The sequence below is a fragment of the Ovis aries genome, chromosome 7 (assembly GCF_016772045.2).
Source record: "Ovis aries strain OAR_USU_Benz2616 breed Rambouillet chromosome 7, ARS-UI_Ramb_v3.0, whole genome shotgun sequence".
NCBI lineage: Eukaryota > Metazoa > Chordata > Mammalia > Artiodactyla > Bovidae > Ovis > Ovis aries.
In genome coordinates this window covers 33,984,970-34,007,083 of record NC_056060.1, presented here as the reverse complement: position 1 = coordinate 34,007,083, position 22,114 = coordinate 33,984,970, and the positions used below count along the sequence as shown (strand labels likewise).

The 22,114-nt window shown below is 44.9% G+C and overlaps 1 protein-coding gene across 3 annotated transcripts in view; it reads right to left on the bottom strand.

Moving 5' to 3' along the window:
- The window catches only part of BUB1B (BUB1 mitotic checkpoint serine/threonine kinase B), a 56,936-nt gene extending 42,618 nt beyond the window's left edge, over window positions 1-14,318 (bottom strand). For 2 of the 3 annotated variants that reach the window (XM_042252263.1, XM_004010443.5), the window contains exons 1-2: window positions 7,671-7,900; window positions 4,430-4,576 (exon numbers count right to left, since the gene is read on the bottom strand). In XM_042252263.1, the coding sequence (XP_042108197.1) occupies window positions 4,430-4,576; window positions 7,671-7,705 (182 nt within the window). In that variant the 5' untranslated portion in view covers window positions 7,706-7,900. Of the gene's footprint in view, window positions 1-4,429; window positions 4,577-7,670; window positions 7,901-12,403; window positions 12,531-14,188 lie in introns of those variants that run through there. The other variant, XM_042252264.1, reaches the window with a different exon arrangement.
- Between the last annotated feature and the right edge of the window lie 7,796 nt (window positions 14,319-22,114).

Here is a 22,114-nt window from a genome sequence, read left to right as displayed (position 1 = left end):
AGTACTGAAGAAGCTAAATATACACACACACACATAAATATATATCCAGAAATAAGACTCTTAAAGAAGAATTCCATGGATAACATTAGTCAAAGAAGAATTAGACCATATAAAAATTGGAGGAATGTTTCAGAGAAAGTGTGAAATATGACTTTATAAAGTGCTTACAAAGGCAGAGGGCTAAGATGAAGTTAAAGATCAACCAGTCAGAATAGAGGGGAAGTATTATGTAATAAACCACAATTTAAATAAACAGTGTATCAATAATAACTGTATAAGGGGTTATGTTTAACATAAAGAATAAGAATAGTCCCTGACACAAAAGACCCTTAAACTCTAATAAGAAAGACAGTACATAAATGAAAAATTAACTAACAATACAGAGCAGTATATTACAACTGTCAAGAATTGATAGTAAAGGCTTTATAATGTCAAAAGAAGCAGTTGTAGAAGGTGGGACTTTGAAGGAAACATAAGATTTCAAAGAAAAAAAGAGTTTTACGAGACAGGGAAATCAGTATTGAATAAAGTTGTCAAAGTTGGAGAGCTTATCCAGCTATAACATAAAGTCAGTATTGGGAATAAATGGAGATATCTGAAGAGGTAAGAGAATGCTTTAAATGTAAATTTTAAGAGCTTGGATTCTGGCTGTTCAGCCAGTAGTGGTTCTTCAGTTGGAGAGTATCTTGAATATGCTAAGTAAAGATTTCAAAAAGATTAATCAGGTAACACTGAAAAAGGCTGAGACCTGGGACCCTTGGCGACAGTGCTTGCACCTGGGCAAATGTTTTCTGGAGCAACAGAATATAAAGAAACTATAAGGGAGTAAAAAATAACTGTGTACATGAGCAGTTGGAACAAATTTTGAACAAGATATAAAAAGACCAAAAACCCAACTGCTACTTCTAAGGTGTCCAGAGCAAAAGCAGGGTACTGCAGTATGATCCCTGCATACAGCAAAAGCAAGGGGGTGGGCAGATCATCCAAGCCACCCCTCCAGCCCAAACCTTGGACCTGCCCCTACCCTCACTCCCTTTAGGGAATAAGCTGGCCCCACGTTCAGGAAGCAAGCAAGGGAACCTGTTACTTGTTTTTGATCCCTGCAGCTCTAGTCCCAGTAAAGCCTTGCTTGAATGTCTTGTCTGGACTCTTATCAATTTCTACTGATTAAAGAATCCAAGAACCCTGTTTGATAACAACAGTATAATAACAGGAGAAATTAGAAAAGGGGCCACAATTGTGTGACTAAAATGGTGATTTAAGTATGAGATAATGAAATAAATGAAAAATAAAATTCAAGACAATACTGATAAAAATCAGCAAACCTCCAAATTTATCTATGGATTCAATGCAATCCAATTCAAATTCTAGCAGTCTCTTTTCTAGAAACTGACACAATGATTTTAAAATTTGGAAAGCAAAGGACTAATAATAGCTAAAAGAATTTTGAATTCTACCTGACTTCAAGTCTTATTATATAAAGCTAATCAAGACAACATACAAGTTGTCTTTCATACAACCTGATGAAAAGGTAAACAGATCAATGGAACAGCATAGAGTCCAGAAATGATCCACACATGCACAACCAAATGATTTTTGACAAAAGCCCCAAAGCCATTTAATGGGGAAAGACAAAAAACTCTCTTCAACAAATGAAGGCAGAACAACTAGATAGGCATACGAGGGTAGGGACGGAGGCATAAGACCTTTTATTCTAACCTCACACCATGCACAAGGATAAATTTAAGATGAATCACAGACTTAAATATAAAAGCTAAAACATAGCTACTAGAAAAAAAAAAAAAGAACTACAGGATTTTTTCCTTTTTTCAAAAAAAAGGACCTTTTAGGCAGGCAAAGATTTCCTAGAGGAGACACAAAAGGTACTAAAAGAAAAACACTAGTTAATCAGACACCAAAATTAAACACTTCGGCTTGTCAAAAAGTACCACCAAGAAAATAGATAGCCATGAACTGGGAGAAAATATTTTAACACATATATTTGATAAGGGACTTGTATACAGACTACATAAAGAACTCTTGCAGTCCTATGCTTAGATGCTCAGTCATGTCCAACTCTTTGCGACCCCATGAACTGTAGCCCACCAGGCTCCTCTGTCCATGGGGATTCTTCAGGCAAGAATACTGGAGTGGGTCGCCATGCCCTCTTCCAGGGGATCTTCCAATTGTAAAATAAGGCAAAATATCTGAACAAACGCATCACAAAAGAAGATATATAAATGGCCCATAAACAAGTAAATAAGTGCTCACTTCAGTAGTCACTTGGGAGATGGGAAGTATAACCATCATGAGATACTATTATACATCCACCAGAATGGCTAATATGAAAAAACAACAACAACAACAACATCACACTAAATATGGGAATGGATCTGGAGCAAATTGATTCTAATCTGTTTCTGATAGGAGTGCAACATGTTACAACCGTTTTGGAAAACAAACACTTATTCTCTGACCTAGCAATGTTATTCCAAGAGAAATGACAATCTATGTCCACAAAAAGTCTTATTCAGAATGTAAATAGCAGCTTTACCCACAAAACACATAACTGGAAAGAATCCATTTGTCCATAATTGATAAAGGGATAAACAAATGAAATACTACTCAGTTAAAAAAAGGAACAATCTACTAATACATGCAACATGAAAATGCCTAAAAAACATATTGAAAGTACTATATGATTCCATTTATATAAAATAGTAAAATAAAACTAACCTATGGTGATAAAAATATGATCACTGGTTTCTTCATGGAGGAGGGGAAGATTGATTGGGAAGGTGCAGGAGAGAACCTTCGGAGGAAATAAAAATGTTCTGTCTTGAAATGTGTATCAAAATCACCTAAGCATACTTAAAAATCTGAGCCTTTCACTGCATGCAAATTATACTTAAAAAAATTAGGGGCTTCCCTGGTAAGAATCTGCTTGCCAACACAGGGGACACAAGTTCGATCCCTGCTCTGGGAAGATCCTACATGCCTTGCAGCAACTAAGCCCGTGTGCCACAACTACTGAGACCGAGAGTCACAATTATTAAAGCCCATGGCCTAGAGCTTGTGCTCAACAAGAGAAGCCACCTCAGTAAGAAGCCTGCACACTGCAACAAAAAGTACTCCCTGCTCACCACAACTACAGAAAGCCTGCACACAGCCACGAAGACCCAGCACAGTCAAAAGTCTAAAATAATAAAAAATAGATTAAAAAAAAAAAAATCACCAATCCCTAGCACTCGACTAAATCAATGAGTATGAGAGAGCAGTGAGGTAAGATCATTCAGATTAATTCATATCATTAATCAAAATGGAGTAGAAAAAGGAAGGTCCTACATGAGAAAAGATCCAGTATTTAATACACTAGTGAAATATTTATCTCATCATATGTTACAGGTAGATAAAAAGACATTTAGAAAGCAAGTAAGAGATGTAGATAGTAGTTAAATAATGCTGGAAAATCTGAATATGGAATGAGAACAGAGGACAAAGAACAGAAACTTAGGTAAAATCAAGTAGGAAGCCAACAAGCAAAAAGGAAGAATAGTTAGTGAAGTGGAAAAACTAGTACAATGTCACAGAATGTCATCAAAAAGATTTAATAATAGAACACCATCTGTGAAACAAAACCATAAAATCCAGTGCTTTTAAAGAGTCAAAGAGATGATCAAGGGTATTCATTACATTAGATCAAAGTTATGCTAATTTTCTGATAATACAAGAATTTTTTGGTCACGAAACTGCAGGTAGAAACCAATACTTTGGTTTACCTTTTTGAAAAGAAGTGTATTTATCAAAACATTTGTCAAAGGAGAGCAAGTTTTATTGTTCACTATACTGAACAATAGAGTGGTATTTTTCAGCTTTTCATCACCCTGAGTTCTTTAAATTCAGTTTCTCCAAGGCTTACATTTTCTTTGGAGACCACTATTTCTTTTGCATACATTCTCAAAAATATGTTCCTAGAACATTAATAATTGAGTACAGACAAAGGATAAACAGATGCACTCTCCCTCAGTATTCAGAACACAAAGAAGCAATTTCATTAATTGATTAGTCTCAAAGAGTTAATTCTGTTTCAGGATTCAGAATGACATAATTCTTTTGGTAAATACTATAATATGATACTTGCTTTACTTATCAGTTCCCCCTGTATAAGAAATATTTCTGTTGATACAAGAGTTTGGCTGCTCCACAGTGAAATGAAATCCTATAGCTCTTGTTCTTAAGTGCACTCGAGGGGATCTTTAGATAGCTGTTGTGTGATAAGAATGCAGGAGAGGAACAGATTCTCAGACTACCAGTTTTACCAATTTTTGAAGAGTAGTTTAGTACTTCTTATGCCATCCTGCATGGGTCTACGCCCACATTAACTACCACAGCTGGGGATGACTGGTGGAGCCCCAGCCATTCTACACACCGTTTTTGTTGCTGAAGAGTAGTGTTACAGGCAGATTCTTGCTGCGCCAGTGCTCCCTGAAGTGTGGACATGATCCGCCCCTGCCTTAAAGGTTGGACATTTTCTTTACTCAGCTCCCATTCATCTCCCTCCAAGGACATGACTTCACTGTGGAGAGAGAAACAAAAGTAAATCTCATACTAGCACTGAATTGTTATAACATTGGATTATTGTAAATGTTTTCAGAAAAGTGATAATTCATGATCTCTGGGTTAAAAACAGTGGGCTGGCACATTAGTAGTGTTATTAATGTTATACTCCTAACCTTCTGAGTCTATTTGTTTCCAAGTTCAAGGCTGCAGTATTACCTAATGGAAGAGAGAACATGGCTACAGTATTGTGAGCAATATCCTAAGAAGAAAGTTTATGACAGGAAGAAAGAAGGGAAAAAAATATTATAAATTTGGCAAAGCAGACAAAAGTCAGATTGATACCTATCACTTGTTTAATTTAAAATTAGCAAAGTGTTTACCATACTAACCCCATGTTTCAACTGATTACTTAAAACTGAAGTTTATATATATAGGTAGCCCAGAGTAGAAGCAGACAAAAATACAGTTTACTGGTCATAAATGCCTCCTCCAATTATGTCAATTCTATGGGGGGAATCCGCAAAAGCTTTTTGGAGGTAATCACCACAAAGGGTATATACTGTGAACTTCAGAGCTCTACAATTCTCGAAGAGAAGCTTACTTCTGGCTAAGAGATGCTATTTCTGTGTTTAAAACAGAGACAGACAGGCACTATTCTTCAAAAATAAAGTGAAAGTTTTGTGTGACCTCAGTCTAGACAAGAGCTAAAAACTCCCTTCAGGAAAACAAACTGTAAGTGATTAATAATGCAAGTTGTAACTACTCTTATCTTTTTAACTATTTTGTGTAAATGTAAGGGCCATGTCATTTATTTTTCTATTCTCATAATCTAACACAGGATCTAACAGTAGTAAGCAGTGAATAAATATTTATTGAGGTTTCTAGATTTCTTCTCTTAAAATAGCAATTAAAATATCTGTTAAATGTCCAAAATTGAGCTGGGATTGCTTCCTCCCTCCCTTCTCCTCCTCTTGCCTCCTCAAAGACCCGCTTCTTCCCTCATCTCAAATAAACGACAATTTCATTTATCCAGCTCTCAAGTAAAAAATCTTAATGCCAACCTAGACACCCCTCTCACATCCCCCAGTCATCCAGCAAGTCCTGTTGGTTCCACCTCTAGAACGTATCCAGAAATGAACCTTCTTCTCAGCATCTCCACTGTTTTCAGCCTGGCTCAAGCCACCATCTTCTCCTGCCAGGACTATTTCAATAACGTCTAAACTGGTCTCTCTGCTTCCATCCTTTTCTACCTTTAGTCTTTTCGATACTGCAGCCAAAGTGATCCTGTTTAAACCCATGTCAGATCATGTCTTTCTTTTGCTCAAAACCCTCCAATAACTTTCAACTACAGAGTAAAAGCCAAGTCCTTACAATGCCTGCATCTTCACCTTTTTTACTTCATTTCCTTTTATTCTCTGGTTCATTCTGCTCCAATTACTCAGCCAGTGCCCCTGCCTCCCCCAACTCTCACCCTCCAGCCTTTGTACTTCCCCCCAGATCAATGCATGACTAACTCTTGAGTTTCCTTCCAGTCTTGACCTAAATGACACCTTTTCAGTGAGGCCCTCTGTTCAAAACTATCAAAAATTGCACCAACCGTCCTCCTCCCCAGTTTTGTTTGTTTTGTACCAACCACTGTCTACCTTTTGGTTTATTTATCTTGTTTTCCCTACCCTCATTCCACCCAGAACTTATGCTTCATAAGGATAGGGATTTTTGTGTTTTTGTTACACCTAGTACTTTGTAGGTGGTTAATAAATATATCTCGCATGACATCACTATATTTAAAATGGATAACCAATAAGGTCCTATCCTATTGCACAGGGAACTCTGCTTAATGTTAGGTGGCACTCTGGATAGGAGGGGAGTTTGGGGGGGGAATGGATACATGTATGGCTGAGTCCTTTGGCTGTTCACCTGAAACTATTACAACAGTGTTAATTGGCTATACTCCAATATAAAATTTAAAAAGTATATATATCTTTTGCATGAATTAAAGAGCTCGTAAAATGACATTTATCTAAGTACTGTGTGGTTGTGGTAGTGCTCAGTGGTGTCTGATTCTCTGTGACCCTATGGTGTGTAGCCTACCAGGCTCCTCGTCCATGGAATTTTCCAAGCAAGAATACTGGAGCTGCCATTTATTGCTTCAGGGGATCTTCCCAACCCAGGAATGGAACCGAGTCTCTCTTGTGTCTCTTGTACTGGCAGGCAGATTCTTTACCACTGCGACACCTAGGAAGCTCATAAATACCGTGTACCCCCTAATGAGAACGCACATAGAATTTCAATCCAGAAGAGCTTGCTGCTGCTGCTAAGTCGCTTCAGTCGTGTCCGACTCTGTGCGACCCCACAGACGGCAGCCCACCAGGCTCCTCCGTCCCTGGGATTCTCCAGGCAAGAACATTGGAGTGGGTTGCCACTTCCTTCTCCATGAAAGTGCATGAAAGTGAAACGTGAAAGTGAAGCCGCTCAGTCGTGTCCGACTCTTAGCGACTCCATGGACTGCAGCCTACCAGGCTCCTCCATCCATGGGATTTTCCAGGCAAGAATACTGGAGTGGGGTGCCATTGCCTTCTCCACAGAAGAGCTTATATATGGATAAATAAGGAAGAGCAGCAAGCATGCAGAAATGGGCTTTTTAGATTTCTAACTATGCTAACTTAAAGACAGCACCTACCATGTGCTAAGCACTTATTTGGAGGCAGTTACTTTACAAATACCCTGAATTCTCCCAGAACTCGGAATGGTAGGTAGCGTTAACAGCAGCATCTTCCATTTAAAGACGTATCCAAAGTCACAGAGTTAGCGAATGGCTGGGCTGAGACACAAACACAGACCACAAATTCCAAGCCCTTTGGACCCTTGGGGTCCCACAGCCTCCTTGGCTTTGCAACTGGATGCAGCAGGATTCTCACGCGCCCTCAGAGCACTGAGGTCAGTGCTAACCCAGTGCCTTCACCTCCACTCCTCACGTCCAATTCCAGCAGGGAGGACGATTCGGTCGGGCCTGCTCTTCTCCTGGACTGCTCTCAGCGGAGCCTCTGTCACTGCCAGGCACCCTAGAAGCTCGCAGGCCCAGCTCCCGGCCGCCCTTCTCCGGTACCTACCTCGGAGCACCCCTTTGCTTCTGCATCGCCGCCATCCTGCATTCCCGGCTTAGGGCTTCGTCCTCCCGCGGGCCTTTCTTCAGAGCCTCAGACCGCCTGGGCCTCCTTCTGCAACCTGCCCTTCGAGGCACTGAAGCAACCGGAGGGTGCTCCCCGAAAAAGCACGCACCTAATTCCCTCACGAACCAGCCACCCCAAGCTCTCACGCCCAGCCGCCAAGTTTCAAATTTAACGGTCCCGCGCGGACAACGTGCTACGCCCCTCCGCTCCTCCCCGCTCGTTCCCAAGGAATCCTGGGACTTGTAGTTTATCCCGGGTTTAGTCAATGCTGTCGCGGTGCATAGTGGGAGTGGTAGTTTCCGGGGACTGTGGCTGTCCAGGTGCCGCAGGCTTAGCGGGTGTAAAATCAGGAGGTGTAAATTCTCAACAGGTGCTTTCTGCCTCCAGGCCTTAGAGCTAATATTTGAGCCAAGCGAGGAACATTTTAAGCATCAGAATTCTCTGATATAATGAGCATAGTGAGATATCTCTGAGTGCTTGCGCTTGACCTGATTTCTGGACTGGCTGGCCAGACTATGACCACCTCCTGCTGTCTTCCCCGAGTGTCACAAGTGTCCAGAGTTCTTAGGCGGCTCTGACCCAGCTGTTTCCTGCCCCGCACTTGAATTGAAGAAAACTAGATTCTAATTCTGTAGAAATCGTACCAAATGTGCAACCTTAGGCAAGCGACATATTCTCTCTGACCTTAAGTTTTAACTCATCTGTAATGTGGTAATGACACCGCCTTGCTTCTCTGTTGTAGTCCCAGGCAGAAAATACAGCTATGCTACAGCTCCGGAGGTTTTGCCTCTTTTCCCCTTCAGCAGACCAGCCTTTACTGACATTCTTTAGTCCCAGTTCTGATTTCTTGAGGAAGAAACCATGGTAAGTTCAGATGTGGCTAGGGAGCAGCGTTTTTGAACAAGCCTAGCTGAAGAGTCGGAGACAACTGAGCATCCTCACTTTCACTTTTCACTTTCATGCACTGGAGAAGGAAATGGCAACCCACTCCAGTGTTCTTGCTTGGAGAATCCCAGGGACAGAGGAGCCTGGTGGGCTGCCGTCTATGGGGTTGCACGGAGTCGGACACGACTGAAGCAACTTAGCAGCAGCAGCAGCTGCACAGCCGTCCTGAAAGATTCACTAGAGCCCTTAATAGCTAATGCACACTCATGAATCTCTGAAGGAGGGAGTATATTCTGTCTTCTAATGCTCTCTAACAAACTTCCATAAACTTAGCAGCTTAAAACATCACAAATTTATTACCTTACAATTTGTTAAGTCAGAAATTTGACTCAAGTCTCACACTAAACAAGGTGTTGGCAGGACTGTGTTTCTGGAGGCCCTTCAGGAGAATTTGTTTCCTGTTTTCTTGTGTTTGGACATTCGCCAGTATCCCCTAGCTTGTGGCCCCTTTCCTCCACCTTCAAAGCCAGCAGCATCACTCTCCTGGACCCAGTATCTGTCGCCACATCTCTTTCTCTGATCACAGTCAGGAAAATCTCTCTGCTTTGAAGGACTCATGTAATTATAACAGACCCATTGATATTATCCAGGATGACCTTTCTGTCTCAAGGTCCTAACCTTTAGTCACATCTGCCTAGTTTCTTTTGCCACATAAGGTGACATATTCACAGGTTCCATGGATTAGGACATACTCATCTTTGGGGACCGTTATTCTGCCTACCACAGGGGACACTAAAATATGTTGGCATCTCTAGACTTATTTGACCATAAAGAAGCCTTTTCACACATCTTTCAGAACAGATTTTGGCTCTTTGTATTCTAACAGTAGGTCCCAGGGGAAGAAAATTCATAGCAGAATAAATCTTAATGATGGAATTTCAGGTTCAGTGGCAACTGGTAGGAGTTGGGGACTAGCAAGCCTCTCATTTTCACCCATTTACGTGCAAAGCCATACCTATCTGCATCAGTGGTAGTTTAGTTGTCAGAAAATCTATGAGCTCTTGCTTGGTCATGGGGGGATGTGTGTGTTCTTGATTGTCAAAGGCTGATTTTCCCCAATTTTGCCTTCTTGAATTATACAAAACCCTACTTTAGCAGGCTAAACACTGCAAAGTTGAAAACCTCTGGGTCTCCAGGGATCCCTGGACAAACTGCTTGTTTACCGTGCAACCACAGGAGGATAGAGGGACTTTCTGAGGATGGGAGGAAGGTCAAGAGAGGCTGAATGAGGGTGTGTGTGTTCAGGACCTGAAGGAAACCACATCTGGCAAAGCAGCATCACCATGCTGCCCTTTACCCCAGCAACAGATCAGCCAATCAGGGCAATGGTTGCATCTTGTATTTACCAGTGATGAGTTGTCCTGAGGTAGAAGAACCAATGAGGAGGAGCCATAATAATCCAAACCATCTTTGTGTTGCCAGGAGGAAGGGAGAGAAGAGGCATTAACCCCAGGGCTGGCAGCTACTGGCTGCTACCTAGTTGCATCTCACAGTAGCTGTTGTGACAAGGTATTAGGGAACTCTCCTAGGAGCTGGGTTTCTCTCCAATTCCATGAAAACTTTCTGGACTCTACTTCTGCTTTTCGGAAGAACTACCCTACTTTTCATGGGTCTTCTCAAATCACTGGAAATTGCCTGACCCTGAATTTCCACACTGATGAATGCAAAAAATAGACATACTGAATAAGAAGATGCCAGTTATCAACTGGTATCAACAGAAAAGAGCCAAAAGGTCAGAATGGATCACAAGCTAAGAACAGAAGCATTCATATGGCAGGGCCATTAAGATACCAGGTAAGTTACAAGTTTGTCATCAATAAGAAGTGCAAAAGCAGGCTGTTTTGATCTGGAATTAGCCCGACCAGAGTGCCAGAGTTTTACCCTACAGGAAGGTCTTGGAGAATTTAGAGTTGCCAAATATTCATTATTGTACTCAGTTTATACAGGAGGTGAGCCAACCTCAAGGAAGTAAGTGGCAATGAGAGTCACCCATTATAGGAAGAACAGAACAGGATCTGAATGCTGCCAGCGTCCTACTTCTAGACCGGTGCTCTGGGTGCCACAAACCTCAGTTCTAAATTAAGGGATTCAACCTTAATTTATGTTGAATTCTTTCAACCCAAGTTTATGTTTAATTAACTTCAGCTTCTGGGTGCCAAATTCTTGGGGAGGAAACTAGTATCATGAAGAGTGGGAACCTCCACTTATTCCAACATATTGGATATTTGAAGAAAAAAAAGAGGAATGGGGTGCCTGGCAGGCAGTTTTTTTGTTTCTGAGGAAGAAGAATGGTGGAACCATAGGCTTGGGGAGAACTGGAATGGGAAGGGCCACTTGATATCTGTCTTGGGCAGTGACCTTTCTTGACCTGGCCCCAAGGACCCTGGCTTTGTAGAGAAAGGACTGATAGGCAGAGGCTGTAGAAACTGATACTGTGTAATGCTGGCCTCCAGCAGCACTGTCTTCAGGCCCAATTGCCAAGGGCACAACCCAGCTCCAACATCTCAATTTCTGGCCATTCTGAGAGCACTGGGAGGCCATTCCTGGACCCCATGCTAGTGCCACATCAGCACCCTTGCTGCAGGCTCCAGCAGAGGGGAAATATCCTCCAGTGGTCTCAGAGGTAGAGGCCTTCAACCAGGGAGCTAGAGCAGGAAGGGAAAAGCATGGCAAATACTGGATGGCGACAGTGGGGAATGGACAGGTTGCTGAGTGCCAGATCTCTGGGAAACACTCAGATGACCTGGGGGAGGCTTTGAAAGGGAGGTTGAGTCAGGCCCTCTTATATAATTGTCCAAATTATGCTATGCCCAAGAGTGCCTGGCCAGAGGCACGGATGGAGAAGCTTTTTCCTGCTTCATTCACTCAGAGTAGGCACTTTAAAAAGGAATATGCCCAGAGGGATCTCCTTTCTCTAATTCATCCAAAGCAATGTATGTGTTAACCGTGACCTTGGGTCTAGAGATCCTATGGAAGAGCCAGTGGAATTTTCATTATTCATGTTCAGGTGGCTCTATAGCATTGAGACCTGAAAAATGAATTTCATACTGGTCTGTCCTTATTCAAGGTGGTAGTGATGCCATGCTAGGTGGACAACAACTGGGATGGCTCTTGGCAGAGCCAACCAGTGTGGGAAAACTGACAGGAGGATGGAGTGTGTAGGGCATGGGTACCCCACCTCCCATTACTTATCCACCTGGGAGGCTTCCTCACTCCCTTTCTCAGTTGTTGCCTCCTGGGGCGTGGTGCAGACTGGAAAGTTTGCTTCTGACATTCTGAGGGGCCCAGCTGTGGGAGACATTCTGTGGATCTGGGTTATGCTATGCTTTTCCAAGAAATGACCAGAGGTCAGAGGCCACCAGGCTGGGACAGGATAAGATGATTGGAAACAACTCAGTTTGGCTGAATGTGGGAGCCAAGCATGGAAATATTTGGATTGCACAGTAAAAGCTGGCCATGGCTAGATAGGAGATGATTCAGAGAATTAAGCGATGTGACAAGTTACTTGACCTCTGCTCCCACCTCCTCCTGCTCCTCTAAAGGCTGTCCTTTTCTGATCATTGCCTGGAAGGGTGGGTCCTCACAGGACTGGTCAACATTGTTCTTTCTTAAGTCAGTTCTGAGACTGAGAGCCAGTGGGAAACCTGAACTTGGGCCACTTCTAGAGCAACACTAGGGAAATTCTTCACATTTCAGAGTCCCAGGCTCACTCCTGGGCTTGAACATACCAGTGATGAGAACCCTAAGCTCTTGAGCTGGATCAGAACCATACAAACTTCCTTTTTCCATGGAGGTCTTCAGGACATGTTGCCTCTGGGAAGTTCCTATGTCTTTCTTTCAACACAGGTTCCCAAACTGAAAGAGGGAGAAAGAATCCAGAAACAGGCAGAGTTAGAAAAACATCATCTCCTAACAGCTAAAGACAAGAGTAGATCAATCTGATCTTGTTTCTGATTTTCCATCCAGACCCTTCATAAGGAGTTAGAGAAGACGGTGAGCATTCCAGGAAAACTGACCCAGGGACATCTGCCAGCTGTGGTCCTTGTAACTTCACCAGGGGAGCTGTGGTATTTGAGAGGCTGGCTTCTACCAACTGAGAGCCTTGTGTCTGGGACAGATAGACCCTGGATACGTATTACTTATGGTGGCTGTCATGGGGAAGACGACGCCTCACAGACAGGTGTGAAAGAGGCTCAGCCCTCCCATCTGTGGGAGACAGTTTCTTCCTCAACTGCAAACAAAGAAATTGGACCAGCTGGCTCCTCTAAGCAGTCAAAGGCTCTGCATTCTACAGTGTGTCCCTCAGTGGGGTGTGAAAGCCACGAGGTGGGGCTTCCCTGGTGGTCCAGTGGTTGAGAATCTGCCTTCCAATGCAGGGCATATGAGTTTGATCCCTGGTAGGGGAATTAAGATCCCACCTACTGCGAGGCAACTAAGCGCATGCACTACCACTGCTGAGCCCGTGTGCCTCAACTCAAGAGAAGCCCACTGGCCACAGTGGAAGATCCTGAATGCTGCAACTAAACCCCAATGCTGCCAAAAATAATAATAACACAAATATTTTTTAAAAGAGAACCATGATGTGGGGTGTCACGGTTCTGGCTCTTCACTGAATTCCCAGACTGATGGAAGTGAATATGGCTCAGATGGTAAAGAACCTGCCTGAAATGCAGGAGACCCAGCTTCGATCCCTGGGTTGAGAAGATCCCCAGGAGAAGGGAATGGGTACCCACTCCAGTATTCTTGCCTGGAGAATGCCATGGTCAGAAAAGCCTGGTAGGCTACAGTCCATGGGGTTGCAAAGAGTGGGACACTTCTGAGCGACTCAGCATGAGCACGAGGACATGACCTTGGTGACCAAACCCTCTGGGATGTCCTTCATTCACGCAACAAACACTGCCTAAGTATTTCATGTCAGGTGCCATACCTGACAGGTATGGACACATTTTCATATAAATATGAAAAATTGCATAAGTCCTGTGCTTAAAAAAAATTCTATAATATGGCAGCTTATGAGCCTGGAGTTAGGGGAACTCAAAAGAGAATGCAGCTCCTTCCCCTCCTGGGAGCTGAGGGAAGGGGAAGTCAGAAGAGGGGTCCTGGAAAATGAGTAAAAGATACTGGAAGAAGAGGAAGTGACTTCAAGGCAGAAGGAACAGCATAGCTAACGTGTCATCCTAGGCAACAGAGAGTGCGCTGGGTGTTACAAAGGTAGGAACTTAGAGGTGAGGTGGAGACCTGGCTATGGATGCCCCCGCCCCCTATGCCTGGCAAATGGCAAGGTTGGAGGGCAAACCCAGCCCTCTCAGCTCCTGTTTAGGGCAGGCGTCCAGCTGTAGTCTAGAAGCTGGAGCTCTTCCATGGAGCTCTCGGGTTTCCCAGCTATGGAACTATGTATTCCAGCCGGCTCTGGGAAGGGCCTGAAGATCCCTCTCCTCCATCCCAGGTGAGAAGGGGGCAGCACAGAGCACAGAATGAGCACCTCGCCTACCTGGATGCATTCCCTTCCTCACCTCAGACACAGCTCTCGGATGCCAAACTGTTGTCATTTATTTGCTCTATCCCGACTAGGTTGCCGAGGCTGCCAGGACCAGGAGGGACTGCCCCAGCTGGTCTGACTGGTTGGGCTGCAGTTGCAGCTCTGTCTCTCCCAGAGGGCTCCTGTGTCTCCCCTGCTTCCCCTCCTCCAGCTCCTCCCTCCACCCCCAGCTCTGACGTGTTCCCATTGGTTGGAGTGGCTTCTCCCGGCCAGTGCTCAGCAGCTGGTACCCTCCCCCAGCTGGGGCTGTGGTGGAGAGTTGTGATGTTTTAACTTCTGCCTTTCCTTGCCTCCTGGATTCATCTGTAGACTGAGGCAGCCTGCTGTTGGACAAACTGTCCATGCTTCAAGAAACATTCCACTCGGGGGGTTTGTACCACGGGGTAGTTCTGGTCCCCAGAGGGCATCTGGAGGGTGAGGGTAACTGTGATCACCTAGGAGACCGAGCTCCGTGTGTGCATTTAATGGGGATGGGGCAGGGATGTCCTGCAAAGCAGGGGACAACCCAATAGAACAATGAATTGTCCCCTCAAATGGCAGTAACTTCCCTAGTTGGGAAACATTGCATCGGAGCCCACGTTATTCACAGGGTGCAGTTTGCGTAATCTCTGCAGCAGTGTTCCTCCTCACACTTCATTGCACACAAACCACCTGGGGATCTTGTTAAAATGCAGATCTTGACTCAGTAGGGGAGGGGCCTACTGAGGCTGGGGAGGGGCCCGAGCATCTGCATTTCTAATGAGCTCCCAGGTGTTCATGCTTCTGGTTCAAGACCACACACACTTTTCAAAGCAAGGCTTTACAGCACAAATGTGCATGTCTTTTCTTTTAGGGAAGGACATTTTACCTGCCGAATTTGTTGAACTGAATATTGCCAAATATTTGCTTAGGTTGGTGGTTTTCCATAGCTAGTGATTTTGCCTCCTCCTTCAGGGGACATTTTTGACTTTGACTGTCACAACTAGGGGAGTTGGGGGTGTGGGGGAGAGGGGCTTGGGTGCTACTGACGTCTATAGCAGGTGGAGGCCAGGTATACCGCTGAACATCCACCAATGGATAGGACAGCCCTTTACAACAATGAGCCAGCCCCAAATGTCAGTATTGCCAAGGCTGAGAAACCCTGGCTTGGATAAAATTTTTAAACAATGGGAACTATATTTGTGGGGAATCTGACTTCATTGCGACTTCATTGCATTAGTGACTGCAGCCACGATACTGTGAACCCGTTATCCACTGAGACTGGGGCTCTTCTAAGCATGATCACATCCAGCCAGTTAGACATCAGAAGCACTGGGTTGTGGTCCTAATGAGTAAGCTTGGTAGTGGGTATTACACTTCATCAGCCTTGGAGAGCAAATAAAAAAGAAAGCAACCACAACTGTGGAGGGTATTGGGTGGCAAGGAGGGGGGCAGGATGAAGGAGGAGCACACAGGTAGAGGTGGCAGGAGTCCATATTTTGGTTCTAGCACTGAGTGTTCATGACAGTTTCTTATATTAGTTTGAAATAAACAGTTAAACATAAATAAACACAAAGATGGACCATGCATGGATCAGTGAAGAAAGGGGGCTATAGACCAAGGATTATGATTAATCCAGTGTACCTGGGGTTAAAAAAAAAAAAGGTGATTTACACAGGGCAACTGACTAATAATAAAATGATGCCATTATATTGATGGCAAAATTATCTGCGAGGAGGAGAGAACGTGACAGGTTATGCAAATGACAAAAGTAGGCACCCTGGGAAGATGCCACTTGCCTCGGGTCTGACTCTTCCCTCGCATGTGCAGAGTGGAGGGGAATCTGGAAGGTGAGGGAGACAGGCTTTTTTATCTTCTGCTCAGTTTTAGCCATGTCAGGACTGTCCCATGAAGTGCTGCACTGGAAGGTCAATGGCGCCGGCCTGTAGCCTGACAGCCTGCCACCCAGAGATGCCTCCCATCAAGTTCCCTGGTCTGCCTTCCAGGAGGAAGCTATCAGCCCTTGCCTCCTCTGAGATCCACAGCCTGTCTGTTCCACTGCCTGACTCGTCGTGTTCAGCTATTTTGCTAGACAGACACAGGCAGTTGATGGTGTTTTCTCTGGCAACTTTCCATGCGCCCACAATTCCCCACTGTCTTTATGACCCCTATGTTCCAGTTACCCAGGCTCCTAGCCTCCTGTTCTTGCAGAATCTCAGTTAGCCCCAGAATACACAGTTCACCTTGCTTCAGACTTTCTTTCCTATCCACGTCAACACATACCTTTCCTATGGTCCCTCCCTCCAGACGCCTGTCTCTGAGACCATATAATTATAAACACCAGAGAATTTTCCTCAGTGACGTTGATGCACTTTTTATTATAACTTCCTCATGTGGTGGATGTGCATTTTAACAGAGGATATCTGAATAGCTGGCTTCCCATGTGACGCTAGTGATAAAGAACCCACCTGCCAATGCAGGAGACATAAGAGATGCAGGTTCAATCCCTGGGTTGAGAAGATCCCCTGGAGGAGGGCGTGGCAACCCACTCCAGTATTCTTGCTTGGAAAATCCCACGGACCGAGGAGCCTAGCAGGCTACAGTCCATGGGAGAGCAAAGAGTTGGACATGACTAAGGCAACTTAGCACGCATGCATGCATGTGAGTAGCTACATCTCAAACCAAAGAAACACCTGCAGAAGTGGGAGTTTTTTGGTCTGTGGTGGGAGTTAAAAAATCACCAAATGTCAAAATGAGAAGAGATCTTGGAGGTCTTCTAAAGCAACTCTCTCAATTGACAGATGAGAAAACCAAGGTTCAGAGAAGTTATCTGCTAGAAGGTCACATAGCATGTAATAGGGGCAAATTTGAGGGCACAGTCCAACTCCCATTTCTTTATTCAGTTACTCAGTCAGCAAATCCTTATTGGGCATTTACTATTACATGCCAGGCACTAACTGGGCAAGGGGGTCACAAATAAGATGGGATCTTTGTTCCAAGTCACCCCCAGCCTAGTGGGAAAGAAAATTGCCGTACAGTGGGGTCAGTGATTCAGCAGAAGTAGCATATGCAGCTTGGACATGTGGAGAAGGAGAAAAATTCTGAGGAAAACTTGGCAGAGCAATTTTCTGACCACACCAAGGGTGTCTCTCCATAACTCTCACCAAAGTGGAGACTTAGACACCAGACAGAAACTCAGAGCTACTCCAGGATGACCAGAGAAATGATTGTCTAAAATAATAACAGTGATAGGTGGTGAAAGTGGAGTCGCTCAGTCGTGTCGGACTCTTTGCAACCCCGTGGACTGTAGCCTACCAGGCTCCTCTGTCTATGGGATTCTCCAGGCAAGAATACTGGATTGGTTTGCCATTTCCTTCTTCAGGGGATTTTCCCGACCCAGGGATGGAACCTAGGTGCAGATGCTTTAACCTCTGAGCCACCAGGGAAGCCCCAAGGTAGTGAAAGGGGACATTTTTAATAGTTATGCCTGGGCAGCAGTTATATATTACGTGTTTGGACTATCCTAGGCAAACCTGAACACATGTCCTTCCTAACTTTGTGGTGGTACCTTTTGGACCTCCCTCCTGCAGGCCCTCTATCGTGCTTGAAACTGAATCACCAGGAATACAATCCTGCCTGCCGGCCTCAAAGGGTGCCCCAAAAGCTGATAAACCGATCCTGTTGCCCTCCACCCCAGGCAGAGGATTTGCTTTTCTTCTCTTTGCCTTTCGTGCCCTGCAGAGGGGGTACAGGGATGATTCTGTGAGGACTGTGGAGCTGTCCTTGTTCAGGCTGTCTCCTCCAGGGAAAGAGAAGCACCACGGACTCTTCCAGAGAACACTGGGACTGGATTTGAGTTTGGTGTGTGTTCACGTTAAAGGGAAGGTGTCGGGTCCAAGGAAGGAACTTCCATATCTAAAAGCCCATGATTCTGTGGTGGTTCCCACCCTGCACAGATACTGAGTGACGAGACTGATGGTCTTACCCTTGCGTCATCAGGGTATGGGTGAGATTTAAGATTGCACCAAAATCTGTATACCCCTTGGAGCAGGTCTGATCTGAAAGAAGTAAGCAGGGCTCCATGTTTAGAAATGGCAAAAATCCAAGACCAACGCATAATGAGTCACACGGGACCCCTCTCTGGGTCCTCTCTGCTTGCGTCTCCCTTTACAAGAAGGGTCCACATCTGAGTCTTCGCGCGCCACCCTCCAGTCCCCTTTTCCTAACTCATTTCTCCAAGCCTCCCCAAGGCCCATCCTGGGCCCTCTTTGACTATGGGAAAACATCTACGCAGGCCATGACACAATGGTGGTTTCTTCCTCTCCAGCAAATTCCATTAGAAGGGAGAGAAGAAAAGTGAGGACCCCAGCAGCATGTTCCTCTGGATCACACAGATGTCAGTTTCATCCATATTTCTCCATGTTCTCGTGCCTCCCAGCTCTCTCTCTTGTCAAATCTTCTTAGGCATTAAATCTGTCCAGTAGCTTGAGGTTTGATATACTGCACTTTTTGATTGAAACCAGTGAAATCAGGAACGCCCCCGAGGTCCAGTGGTTAGGACTCTGTACTTTCACTGCTAGAAATTTGAATTCAGCAGGTCAGAGTCACAGTCTGCTTTCTTTCTTTTTTTTTTCGAAATGTAATGAACAGCCTACTTTCTTAACATAGTCTATATAGGCTCCTGTTTCTTTCCACCTGTAATAGCTTTCTATATGTGTTTTTCAATCTCTTATCTGTACCCATGGGGCCAGATAATATGGTGCATATACCATGGGTTTTTTTTTACCACCTCCAGCAGGGTCTGCGCCAGCACTGCATTTGTAAATACTTTGCTAATTTGGCAGAAAAAAATATAGTATTAATCACCCTAAGTGGAATAGAAATTATGAATAGCTTCATATCATTTTAATAGGCTTTGATGCCAAGTGGTTTTTTGCTTGTTTCTTTAAGATTTTGGAGCATTTCAGAATTTTGGATGAGGGGTTGTGAACATGCACCTGTCATTCTCCTCTTTGTGGCTGTAACAACCATCCTTCAGTTCAGTTCAGTCGCTCAGTCGTGTCCTACTATTTGTGACCCCATGAATCGCAGCACGCCAGGCCTCCCTGTCCATCACCAAATCCCGGAGCTCACCTAAACTCATGCCCATCGAGTCGGTGATGCCATCCAGCCATCTCATCCTCTGTTGTCCCCTTCTCCTCCTGCCCCCAATCCCTCCCAGCATCAGAGTCTTTTCCAATGAGTCAACTCTTCACATGAGGTGGCCAAAGTATTGGAGCTTCAGCTTTAGCATCAGTCCTTCCAATGAACACCCAGGACTGATCTCCTTTAGAGTGGACCATCCTTCTTAGCAGGCTTCACACCCCACTTGCTGACTCCTCTTAATCACTTACGAGGCGCACTGCACTAAAGCAGTTTGTCCAAGGATGGCCAACTGAACACATCGGGTGTGAAGCCCCATGTGGAAGTGGAGGGAAGTAAAACGGGAAATTTGGGTCTGTGGCTTTTGTCAAAGGAGGGAACAAACCCCTTAGCCCTGAGGAGGAGGTTGTGGCTGAACTTTACCCCAGATAAACTGGAGCACCTTCTATAGGGGAGGCCTCAGCTCCTTTCTCCAAGCCTTTCTTCTAGCAACCGCTGCATCTTACCAAGACCTTCCGATACTCCAAAAGGATCCCAGCTGTGGGATTTGTAGGCCTCAGAGCAGGCTGTGGGAACTGAGAGGTTTGGGACCCTCCTCAGGTCATTCCGCATGAACACCTACCTTCTTGACCTAAGTATGGACAATCCTGTGACGAGAGAAGGTAACTTTCGCAATGCTGTGTGGGTGGCTCTGGCCTGAGGGTCACGTAGGATCTAGAGACATGAGTCATGGTTGGGCTCTGCCCTCAGGAAACCAGGTAACTCAACAGCTTAAGGGCACAGAGCTCCTTGAGAGTGAAATTTGGGGCCAGAGTTCAGACTTCCTCCTCACCGCGGGAGGCTCAGTCCCAGCTGTGGATGCAGCCACACATGCTGTCCCCTCTTACTTCCTCCAGGCACCACCAGGCTTCTAGGACAGAGTTCTGAGTGACAGCTCATTAGATGCAGAGAGTCTATGGAAGTTCAAACTTTAGAACAATCTCTCTGGCTTTGTCTGGAGCCAGGCTGGTCAATGGCCAGAGAATGAAGGATTCTGCAGGAGAAAACAGCATGCCACTTTAATGGTGTACCTTAAGGGCAGGTGTAACGGATCAGGGCCAAATCCGGCCCCGACCCCCCACCCTCCAGCCCCCTCAGGGTCTGCTCCTCTGCCTACCTTCCAGGAGATTTCCCTACAAGGCTCCACACTACTGGCATGCTGCTACATGTCTGCCCTGCTCTAACTGCTGTGTGTATTCTCTTGGGGGGAAGTAGGCACTGCCAAAGGGATGTGTGCTTGGCAGGTTCTCTCTTCCCAGACTGGGGCACTCCCTGCAGTCTGAGGCTCCATGGGGGCTCAGGCCTGCCTTTACTCAGTGCTTTCAGGAGGGAGTCACTGAGCCATGGCCTTCCCTGGATCTGGAGGGAGAAGAAGGAAGGGCAGATGGATCTGGATCTGGAGCAGGGCAAAGGGGGAAGTAAAGAGGGTGAGAGGTTAATAGAGAACACTCAGTTTCTGTGGCACTGGGTTTCTGGCCTCACTTCAGGGAGCTCCCCCCAGCACAGTAGGAGCTTCTGGGCTGTGGCACTGTCCTGCCCTGGCCTGTGGTCATGCCACCTGTTTCACAGACCAGTTTGTAATATTAGGGTTGATTGCAGTCATCACTGGGCACCCTAATTAATTCACTGTGCAAGTGTATGCAAATATATGCAAATAAGAACAACATCTGGACTATCCCAAGAATCTTAGTGTTATTTTTGTTCAGGTTCCTGGGCTGGAAATGCAGGGTTCATGTGGGGTTCATGTGGGCTGGGGGCATTTAAAGGACAGAACTGTTTCCTTTTTAAAACAGTCTTTTCTCCCTCTACTTCCTTTTCTTCTTTCTAGTAGAAATTCAGCCTTAGACTCAGTGAGGGAAAGGAGAAATGTGAACCCAAACCCAAAATTGAAAGTCCAGAAAAAAAAAGCCCAAGTTTTCATGGGAATGGGTACAGCCTGGAAGTACTGTCTCTCCATTAAAGAAATAGGGTCATAAGATTGTCATATTATTTTTTGAATAATGTCATAATCATTTTGGAATTAAAACAAAGTTTATACCCAGCTATTTGAGTCTCTAAATTATGTGCTGAGAATGTAGATTGTAACTGAAAGTGGATTAAACCACAGGTTTGCTGCAGCCCTGGCTGGGTAGTTACTGAAGAGGTATTTAACATGTAAATCTTACCCTGTTTTTAATGAGCAGTAGCTCTGAAAGACACAGATGCTGAGTTACAGGGACACTGGTGGTTCTGGGAGGTCACAGAGCAGACTCAGGCAACTGGCCTATCATACCCCTGCTGCTCCTTCCCTTTTCTGGGAAAGGGAAGGGAAACTAACATTTCCTGAGCATCTATGTGATTGGCACCAGGCTAAGGATGAGCATGTGCGTCATCTCATTTTTAATCCCGTTTTTAAAAACAGATGAAGAAACTAGGATGAAAAAATGTTAAGTAATTTATAAGGGACAGAGCAGGATTTCTTCCTGTCTGAGATTCCAAACCCCACCCTTCTTTTACTAACTAGCTACTTCTCTAAAACTGCCTGTAGCAGAGGAAGCTTTTGCTTTACTGGCAAGCCCGACCAAGACTGGTGGCTATCCTCATAATTGCTGGCAAAGCTAGGGGCAAATATCTGCTGCCTCCAGAGGCCATATCTTGCACAACCATTTATATAGGTTGATAAATGAGCTCTAGGCCATCCTGGCTTCCATTTCACTCTCATAGGCTGACCTCCATACCAAGTTTTCTTTCTGTCTGAGAAGTAGTCTTGGACTTTGGAGGC